Source organism: Salvia hispanica, unplaced genomic scaffold (assembly GCF_023119035.1).
Source record: "Salvia hispanica cultivar TCC Black 2014 unplaced genomic scaffold, UniMelb_Shisp_WGS_1.0 HiC_scaffold_321, whole genome shotgun sequence".
NCBI classification, from domain to species: domain Eukaryota; kingdom Viridiplantae; phylum Streptophyta; class Magnoliopsida; order Lamiales; family Lamiaceae; genus Salvia; species Salvia hispanica.
In genome coordinates, this window is record NW_025952049.1 from 3820 (window position 1) to 13883 (window position 10064).

A 10064-nucleotide genomic window follows, 5' to 3' on the forward strand; every position below is an offset into this window, starting at 1 on the left:
TGAGTATGGTGGACCTGAAAGTATAGGTTGCACAGAAAGAGATATTAGGAATTTTGAGAAAGAATTAAGGGATGAACAAAAGGGAATCGATGCTGAAACTCTGATAGAATTCTTTACATCTGAGAAAGAGAAGAACAAATCATTTTTCTTTGATTTTTGAGACAGATTCGAATAATAGGTTCAGCCGATGTTTTTGGGCAGATCCTAAGTCAAGAGCAGCCTATAGTGTATTTGGTGATGTCGTTGTGTTGGATTCAACTTATAACACCAATAAGTATGCAATGATTTTTACACCTTTCGTAGGGGTTAATCATCATCATCAAACTATAGTTTTTGGATGTGGATTTCTAAGCGATGAGAAAACTGAATCATATATTTGGTTGCTTGAGAAGTTTATTGAAGCTATGCCAACAAGTGCTCCAAAAGCAATCATCACCGATCAAGATCCGGCATTGACAAAAGCACTTGCAAGAGTTTTGCCGGAAACTGTGCATCGCTATTGTTTGTGGCATATATTGAACAAGTTTCCAGAAAAGATTTCTCCAGTAACTTTTCGGGACCACTATCAGAGTATTAAAAATGTTATAAAAAATTCTACATCTTCAGAAGAATTTGAGCATGGTTGGAAGGAGGTAATTAGAAGTGCTAACTTGGAGCAAAATAGTTGGATATTGTTGATGTATGGACTGCGACATAAGTGGGTTCCAACATACTTTAGCCACATATTTTTTGTTGGGATGTCAAGTAGTCAGAGATCTGAGAGTTCACATTCGTTTTTCAAAAAATATGTCTCCAATAAGAACTCATTGATGGATTTTATCACACGTTTCAATAGAGCATTGAGACACCAGAGACACAATGAGTTAGTTGCTGACCATATTGACATGAATGAGCATCCCAAAATCAAAACATGTTGGCCAATAGAGACTCAAATGGTTAAAGTGTATACAAGAAAAAAATGGACGGAATTTCAAGATGAAATAAGTCAAAGTCATGGTTACCTTGTGCAATATGCCTCTACACAAGATGATATTACGATTTACAATGTGATGAATTTCCAAAATTCTTCATCCTCGAAACCAAGGCTGCTCACACATGATAGACAAAGAGATCATATATCTTGTACTTGTGGAAAATTTGAGTTTGATGGTATTCCGTGCAGACACATGCTAGCTTTCTTCCGAATTAGCCAAATATCTGAACTGCCTGACAAGTATATACTCAAGCGATGGACACGAGAAGCAAAGATTGATATTATATATACAATAGATGATGAAAATGCTAATGATGATCCAACAAAACTTCTGATGTCGCGACACTCCAAGTTATCTTATAAAGCTTCAATATTGATTGATGATGCATCTTTGACGGATGAGAGGACAAAGTTTTTGGATGAACAACTTGACTATATACATGTAAAATCAAAGAGATGGGTATTAGTCCAACAACTAAGTTCAGTACTCAGAGAAGGAAAAACTTAGATAAATCAGTTAGTATAGGCGATCCTTCTCAAATTAGAACAAAAGGGTGTGGTAAGAGAATGTTATCTTCAAAGGAGAAGTCAACTGTAAAGCCTAGGGCCTGCCATGGATATGGGATTCGTGGAGTATCACACGACAAACGTAATTGTCCAGATTTGCATGACGGGTATGTGTATGATTGTGAAATTTTATCATTTATATTGTATAGTTATTTAAGTAATCAACAAATATCACTTCATCATTTTTACTGTTATATTTGAATTACAGGTCAGCTGCAGGTGATTGCCATGACAGTTATTAATTTGCAATTGAAAAGGATTGATGTTCATACAGTAAAATGTGGCTTTTATGAACAGTGCATATATTGGAACTTAGCAATAAGAAGGAGAAAACTGGATCTGTTATGCAAGTTGAAGGAGAATACTTGGCTTTAAGGCAGAATGATCTCACTTTATTTTCAAAAGGAGTTGTAATTGCTACCTTGGAGTTAATTGTGTTTTTGATGATGTTAGACTGATTACTAGAGTTAGGACTCAATATAATATTTAGTGTTTTTAATTTCATGTTGATTCATTTGAACTTTTTTTGTTTCTACGGTTTCAAACATAATTTGTTTGGCAATTCTTCAATAGTAATTTTTTTGAGGTATTTTAATCAACCTTCGACATCTTCTATTGTTGCTATGTTATTTGCTTGCATTTCTTTGGATAAACTGAAGAATGTCTTCATTAGTGTGATTGATAAAAAATTTTGATTAGTTACTTTTACTTCAAACATTCATCACAAAAAATTGTCTTCTTCACTCTTTCAATACCATAATATCTCCTTAGTAACTCTTCCTCATTGCTTGAGAAATTAAAGAGAAACTCTCCAGAAAATGGCACTCTAGACAAAGTGCTGCTAAATTTTAATATGTATCAGTTTGCTGATAACTTTTCAAATCTGTATAATCCTTGAATCCTAATGTAATGTTTGGGCATCCTTATTTTAAGTTTTTGCATTCTCTTTATCCATTATGAATTGAGTTTAATTCTTAACCAAGTAAACATAGTACAATTATACATCACAAAGAAAAAATATGCTTCTTTGCAAGACTAAGTATGTTAAATGAACAAGTGCAAGTTTTACTGAAGCATTTTCTCGAACAGTTAAGTTGCAAGAACTTTCAATGTAATTCCTCACAATCTCAAATCACACCATTCTGAAATATAAAATGATTAATAAATATACAACCAATTCAATTGTTTAACAATGAAAAAACAACAAAAAATATCCAAAAATCATTATCAATATTCAACACTGTTTCTTACGAAAGTGCCTAACTTCTAATCAACTATAGGCTATTCAATTCATCACCCTCCATTGCATCTCCATTCCAACCCAATTGCATAACAACACATTTCATTCAAGCTAGTCATGAATTTTGTAAGAGAACAATTGTAGTATCATATTGATTGTGAAAAAAAAGAGAATATTTATGGAGAATTTGTGCGGTACCAAAATCGAATTAACCTATTTTTCTTCTTCTTGTTTGCATTCATTCTCTTCATCTTGATAAAATAAAATAAAAAGTTGAGAATTGGCAGGAGAAGAAACGCTGCGAGCAGGGTGAATTTTTTGTAAATCTCGGCAGTTGCGTTAAATTAGAGGCGAGAGAATTCTATGAAAATAATATAAAATAAAGATTGCTAATGTGGCAGAAAGAGGCGCTCATAGTCCCTCACAAATTGTCCCTCAGCATATCAATTCTCAATTCACAAATTGTCCCTCAACATATCAACTTGTTCAATATATGCCACAAACAATAGCGATGCACAATTTCCGGCAAAACTCTTGCAAGTGCTTTTGTCAATGCCGGATCTTGATCGGTGATGATTGCTTTTGGAGCACTTGTTGGCATAGCTTCAATAAACTTCTCAAGCAACCAAATATATGATTTAGTTTTCTCATCGCTTAGAAATCCACATCCAAAAACTATAGTTTGATGATGATGATTAATCCCTACGAAAGGTGTAAAAATCATTGCATACTTATTGGTGTTATAAGTTGAATCCAACACAACGACATCACCAAATACACTATAGGCTGCTCTTGACTTAGGATCTGCCCAAAAACATCGGCTGAACCTATTATTCGAATCTGTCTCAAAAGTCAAAGAAAAATGATTTGTTCTTCTCTTTCTCAGATGTAAAGAATTCTATCAGAGTTTCAGCATCGATTCCCTTTTGTTCATCCCTTAATTCTTTCTCAAAATTCCTAATATCTCTTTCTGTGCAACCTATACTTTCAGGTCCACCATACTCAATCTCTAATAGTTGCATTTGCTGACATGTCGGAATGTTACCTTCTGAAAATTTTTGAGTTAATACTTTCTTCACAGTAGAAACATTACGGTGTGATCGAAGCAAGTGAACTTTTGAAGGAGTCGAAAGTCCATGATTATGACCTTCCACAAAGACGCTGACACTCCAATCCGATCCAGTTTGTTGCTTGACAATCGAAATTTTTGCCTTACAATCAGTTCTAACTTCACCACGAGCTCTTGAATTGATCGTGGCACCATTCACTGCTCTTTTTTTTGAACGATTCTCATCAGTTTGACCAGCTTTGAAGCACACAAATTGTTTTCAAACAAGCTCATTGTTTTTCTTGTTCTTTTTGCTACTACTTGATCTTGCGCTAAAACCAGCTTCCCGTGCATACTGATTGTAGTATGCAAACGCATCATCAACCGTTGCAAATCTCATTCCAATTTCCGGCTTTCGATCGTTTGCAACTTGAGGGATATATAGATTCTCGTTCATATTTTCACTCAAAGAGTTGATATCCTCTTCATCATTCTTTGCAGGTAAATAAATCGTGCAACTTAGTTTCTCAAAATGCAGTGAGGTAATAAATTCTATAAAATATAATCTACATAAAAAAATAAAAATTAATACAATTAATAAAGAAGAAAAGGTTAAAACTACTTACATGAGCATCTTCTTCCATAACTGTACGATATCAAAACAAGAAAGAGCATTAGTAACTTAAATAAATGAAACTAATGCTTGATATTTCTTGATCCAATAAAGAAAAACAAATCATGTGTAATCAATTGACATTACGTTTGGGAAAAAGAACAACAAAAGGTGTAGTAAAAATTCAAACCTGTACTCATCTATGTGCAAATTAAAACAACAACTGGTGCAAACTTGACTAGCGAATTCTTGAGGAGGACTTGAGCGTGGAAAATTTGAGAAAAGCGATCAGCAATGTAATCTCAATTTTTTATGAAAACGGCGTATTCAGCAGAATTCTCATTGAATAGGTTAATATTGCGTTAAATTAGAGGCGGGAGAATTCTATGAAAATAAAATAAAATAAAGATTGCTGACGTGGCAGGAAGAGGCGCTCATAGTCCCTCACAAATTGTCCCTCTGCTTATCAATTCTCATTCTTTATTATATACAAATAATAAATTTGATTGCACGTACAATCAAAACCACATAAAATATTTTTATTGACTATAGTAAAAATTACTAAACGCTGTTATATGCATAAAAATTAGACAAAAAAAAAAAGTGAGGCAGAATAATAAAAAAACAAATGAACTAAGTTACAGATTTAGAGTGAAAAACAAAAGGCAACTGAAACAAGATAAACCGTAAAAACTCTTAATTTTAAAAGAGCCCAAAAAAAGAACAAATTATATTGAAAGAGGGGTTTTGGGTTTTAGGTCATTTTAATCTCCACAAATTAACCGTAAAAACTCTAATTTTGAGCTGAAGAAATTGATCGGAAGAACAATGGTGTTCGGTCAAGTGGTTATTGGACCACCGGGCTCCGGCAAGACCACCTACTGCAACGGCATGTCTCAGTTCCTCCAGCTCGTCGGCCGGTACTTTATGAACTTTCACCAATCTTGTCCTCTACTTATTTTCACCTTTTTTCGCATCAAATGCTACTATAATGCGTTCTCGAATGCGGAATTCTGGAAAAAGTCTAATCTTGATTGTTACTGAGGTTTTGGGTTATGAATTTACTTTGGTGTTGTGTTTTTTGAATTGTTGCAGGAAGGTTGCGGTGATCAACTTGGATCCAGCTAATGATTCTTTGCCGTATCCTTTTCGTTTGTTGTTTTCCGTGTGATTAAAATTCGCCTATTGTTACTTACTGGTGGAGTTATTTTGTGTATTTGGATGTTATGTGAGCTTATTCCTTATTGTAATGAAGATATGACTGTGCAATTAATATCGAGGATTTGATTAAGCTTGAAGATGTCATGGCGGAGCATTCTCTTGGCCCTAATGGAGGTGTAACTTTTGTGCTGGTTGTCGAACTTTATAGGGTTATTCGAGTTGCAGATATGCAGCTAGGTGTAACTTTCGAATGATTATTTTTTCGATTTATAGTTTGCGGACTTTCTTCGATTCAGCTAGATTTGTAGTTTGCAGATATGCAGCTTGGTGTCACGCATTGCTTTCCAAAGAAGACTTCAGCATAAGGCAATATGTACAACTCAAACACGATCCAATCCTGTGTTATTTGAGTTTGCCATATTGTTTTGTTCTAAAGTCTTTATACTGTTTGAGTTCTGTAGCTATTTATGAGCAGTGCTACTTCAGTGATTCAACTATCAGTTACTGAATTATGTGTCGATTTTTGTGTACTGGTTTTATGTTTACTTGATGGACGAAGTGGTGTGGCTTTGAATGGTCTTTTACTTGTTGTGAATGAAAAATTGGTAATGTTTAGTTATTGTTTGTTTTTTCTTCAAGCACGTAATGAACCGTTCATTTTTCAATGTATCAAAACATTTATATAAAGTGACATTCTGTGGATATGATAGTATGTTTTTGTTAGTCTATTTCATTGATGGAAAATTATTCTGTCATGTTCAACAGGTCTTGTTTACTGCATGGATTTTTTGGACAAGAACATCGATTGGTTAGAAGCCAAACTGAAACCCCTTCTCAAAGGTTGCTTAGTCTTTTGATTATTAGTTCATCTTGCTTATTTATTTTTGATGCGTTCCATCTGTTTATAATTTTATGTCACCAGCAGATACAAATGATTCATCAAAATGGCTAGCCCTTTTTCGTTTTAGTAATTGTCAAGAAATGGTGATTTTTAAATGCTGATTTAAAAAATATAACTGATTATGGTGGGGTTTTCCAAGCTTCCTAAACCATATGATGGTCTTCCTTTCAACAAAATAGAAGCAAAATTACGAGAGATGGTAACAGTTTTGGGGCACCAAACATTGTTGTGTTACAAACTTGACAGAGATATATTTTCTTTGTTGATTTTCCTGTGTTTTAAAATTAGTAACTTTTGTAAGTAAAATCAAGATGTCCTGATTCTGTGTTACTCAACAATAAAGCTATTAATGGACTTGTATAATTGTTTCATACCTAGAGCAACAATTGTTGCCGACCTTCATGATACTTCAGATACTTTGTCTATGCAAGATTGTCCTTTCCATCAACGATTGTTGTTTTATTTGCTCATACTGCATTCTTCCTATTATCCTATCAGTTTATGCTTGCTGCTAGCAATTGTATTGTACTGTTATCTATGTTAATCCTTTTCATTTTATTCACTCCAGAACTATATTCCAATTTTTCATTAAGGAGGGTGAAACTGATGTCATTTTGCAGATCACTATCTTCTCTTTGATTTCCCTGGCCAGGTGGAACTCTTTTTTCTTCATGAAAATGCCAAAAAAGTCATCATGAGACTTGTCAAGAAGTTAGATCTCAGGGTATATTGTTCATCTCTGCAATTGCTTCCATTACCTTGAAATTTTACAGGATGCAACTTCTTTTTCAAAATGATTAGTTTTGTTATTTGACGCTTATGTATTAGTACTTGTAACCAATGAGGCTTCCTATTTGGAACTAGTTGTTGAAATTCTTAATGGTCCCTCTCTGTTTTGCAGTTGACTGCTGTTCACTTGATTGATGCTCACCTTTGTAGCGATCCAGGGAAGTATATTAGCGCACTGCTGCTTTCACTGTCAACCATGCTACACATGGAGCTCCCCCATGTTAATGTTTTGTCAAAGATCGATCTTATTGAAAGCTATGGCAAGCTAGGTTAGAGCTATTTGATTAGCTAGGACATAAACTATCTTATTTAAGTTCTGATGTCATGCTTGTATTAACCCTTTGCTTATTTTGCAGCTTTCAACCTTGACTTCTACACTGATGCACATGATTTATCGTATCTACAGCATCATCTTGACCAAGATCCACGATCTGCTAAGTATAGGTATGAAACCAGTCTGAGTCATATATAGAAGTTGACGTTGATGTTAGAATGCTCTATTTGGCATCTAATGACTTGATGTATTGAAGTAGCATAAATCTCCTTCATATTAGTGATTGAGAATGAGCTCTAGTGGAATTTAATATCAAAGACATAGGTCGTCCATTTAGTACAATCATCTGTCTAATGTTTCTGTGACTTGGCTGTTGAAACTCTACTCATCAATGGTGGGATCTTGCAATCTCTGGTATTGCATAATTGGCAAGATATGAAATGCATTCTGTGATCACCTCTTATAAGCTTTTATGGAGGATAATCGTTTGATATCCAATAGCTCCAGCACACCTCTTTACTTGCCTGCTAGTTGCTTATAGAAATCTTGATACTTGCATATACATTTTGAACAGATTATTCAAAATTTCAATTTAGGGTCTGTTGTTAGGCCCGATCTGGACGCTATAATACTATATACGATGGTAGCATGTTTGACAAGCTTAAGCTATGAAAGATTGTAATTGTATTGTATGTTGGTTCCAACAAAATGGCTATCTGCTTTAACTTCTATAGTTTCATTTATTAATTGCTATGTTTTCAGTGGAGATTCACTATAATTTGGAGCCAGGAATACTAGCATGTATGAGTTCCACTAGCTATCACATGTAGAGGCCCATTTTTCGCAATTTTCATCCTTTTGAAGATTAATCTGGTTCCATAATTGTGTATGTTTCATGTAGTCAAGCTACCAATACACTGTTTCTTTACTTTCTCCAGAAAGCTAACAAAGGAGCTCTGTGAAGTTATAGAAAATTTCAGCCTTGTCGACTTCACCACTCTGGACATTCAGGCATGTTTACATCCCTGTATGATGTAATGGTCAGTTCTGAGTGCATATATACTGAGCTTCTACCCATGGTTTTTCAGGATAAGGTGAGCGTTGGGAATCTAGTTAAACTGATTGACAAGACCAACGGATACATATTTGCTGGGATTGATTCAAGTGCAGTTGAATTTAGCAAAATCGCAGTTGGTCAAGTTGATTGGGATTATTACAGATATCCTTTTCTCGTCTTAATCTTTCGTCTACACATGCTCCCTTCCTCATTTTAGTTCTTTATATTATTTCCTTAGTATACATATGCAATTGCTTTTCACATTATCTTGATTTTTGTACTTTTGACACAGTAATTTTCGTATAGGAGTATATTCTTGTTCGATAATTCAGTGCGAGCTAGATTTGCATAAATCTAAACCTCAAAGAGTCTTAGCAAGCAACATTTTAATTCATGTTCCAGATATAAATTATTGTTGCTCGTTCCTCGTCTGAAGCTGTTTCTCATTAAACACTTGAACATTCTAACATTTGATCCAACTATGAATTCAGTCTGGTTTTCCTTGACATAGCAGTTCACAGTGGCAGCTGTGCAGGAGAAGTACATAAAAGACGACGAAGTATTTGATGACGAGATCATCACTTCACCACAACCACCATCGTCTATTGCTGAACATGATCTTCAAAAGGATGAACGTTGATGATATTGCTCGTGCACTTTAAAACTGTAAGTTTCCTCTGCAGTTGTGCCATAGATTTCGACTACAGCTTGAACATAATGTAGTACGGAGGCAACATTATTGTATATGTGAAGATCATGAATTTTGTCTTGTTACTTTAGCTTTGATGATCGAGTTCAAGATCATGTCTACTGAATTGAATTTCCTAGTTCTTTCTTTTTTGGAAAAAGAAAAGATGTTTGATTAAATCAAGTCTGAAAGATTTAGGAAGATTCTTTCACTTTTGCCGATGTAGATGTAAGTAGTCTAGTAGGTCGCACGATTTATGAACATATTTTTAAAAATGCGATTTATCTAGAAAATGTAAGTAAAGCATGAACAAACAGCAGTTTCAAGTCGTCTTCTAGATTACCTTGATTTTCAAATTTATTTTTCTACTTCTAGATGCCTTGATCAAAGATGCCAATCATTTAATTTTCATGCATAATTTGACTTGCATAAATGGATTTTCCATTTCATACATGAAGCTTGAAAGTTCTCTCAAAACTTGTGGATAAATAATGGTTTTAAATTCTTTGGGATCTTATCTTCAATTATTACATGCTATATATGGAAAAAAGTTACTAATATTCCAAAAAAATCTCTCATTTTCATACATCATTGGCGAGCTGAAATGTAGTCATTCTTGAGTGGCTATATGTTTGGACTAATTATAAACAAACTAATTCTGAATACTATTGACACGTTCGCACAGTAAATTTAAATTTCTAATTGAACTACAAATATGCGAATGCGACGCATATTTTGTTATTAACACAAGCT

General features: G+C 34.2%; 2 protein-coding genes across 3 annotated transcripts; both read left to right on the plus strand.

The window, feature by feature from the left end:
* Positions 1-281: 281 nt before the first annotated feature.
* Positions 282-1481, plus strand: LOC125198909 (protein FAR1-RELATED SEQUENCE 5-like). Its single transcript, XM_048097147.1, has one exon. The coding sequence runs from the start codon at positions 282-284 to the stop codon at positions 1479-1481; it is 1200 nt and encodes a 399-aa protein (XP_047953104.1).
* A 3665-nt stretch (positions 1482-5146) lies between these two features.
* On the plus strand, positions 5147-9438 carry LOC125198902 (GPN-loop GTPase QQT1). 2 transcript variants are annotated; one of them, XM_048097144.1, is made up of 10 exons: positions 5147-5361; positions 5537-5581; positions 5697-5839; positions 6368-6442; positions 7124-7227; positions 7405-7561; positions 7649-7736; positions 8505-8577; positions 8655-8785; positions 9143-9438. In XM_048097144.1, the coding sequence occupies exons 1-10, from the start codon at positions 5270-5272 to the stop codon at positions 9261-9263; spliced, it is 1029 nt and encodes a 342-aa protein (XP_047953101.1). In that variant the 5' UTR covers positions 5147-5269; the 3' UTR covers positions 9264-9438. The 2 variants fall into 2 exon arrangements, with proteins under 2 accessions (XP_047953101.1, XP_047953102.1); XM_048097145.1 differs by having other exon boundaries at positions 5150-5361; positions 5697-5776.
* The last annotated feature ends 626 nt before the right edge of the window (positions 9439-10064 follow it).

What these genes read in the sequence shown, in the direction of transcription:
- LOC125198909 (XM_048097147.1), top strand. Translation starts at nt 282, where the DNA reads ATGATTTTTACACCTTTCGTAGGGGTTAATCATCATCATCAAACTATA.
- LOC125198902 (XM_048097144.1), top strand. Translation starts at nt 5,270, where the DNA reads ATGGTGTTCGGTCAAGTGGTTATTGGACCACCGGGCTCCGGCAAGACC. An exon ending in TTCCTCCAGCTCGTCGGCCG is followed by an intron (nt 5,362 to 5,536) that starts GTACTTTATGAA and finishes GAATTGTTGCAG; the next exon opens with GAAGGTTGCGGTGATCAACT. An exon ending in TCAAGAAGTTAGATCTCAGG is followed by an intron (nt 7,228 to 7,404) that starts GTATATTGTTCA and finishes TCTGTTTTGCAG; the next exon opens with TTGACTGCTGTTCACTTGAT.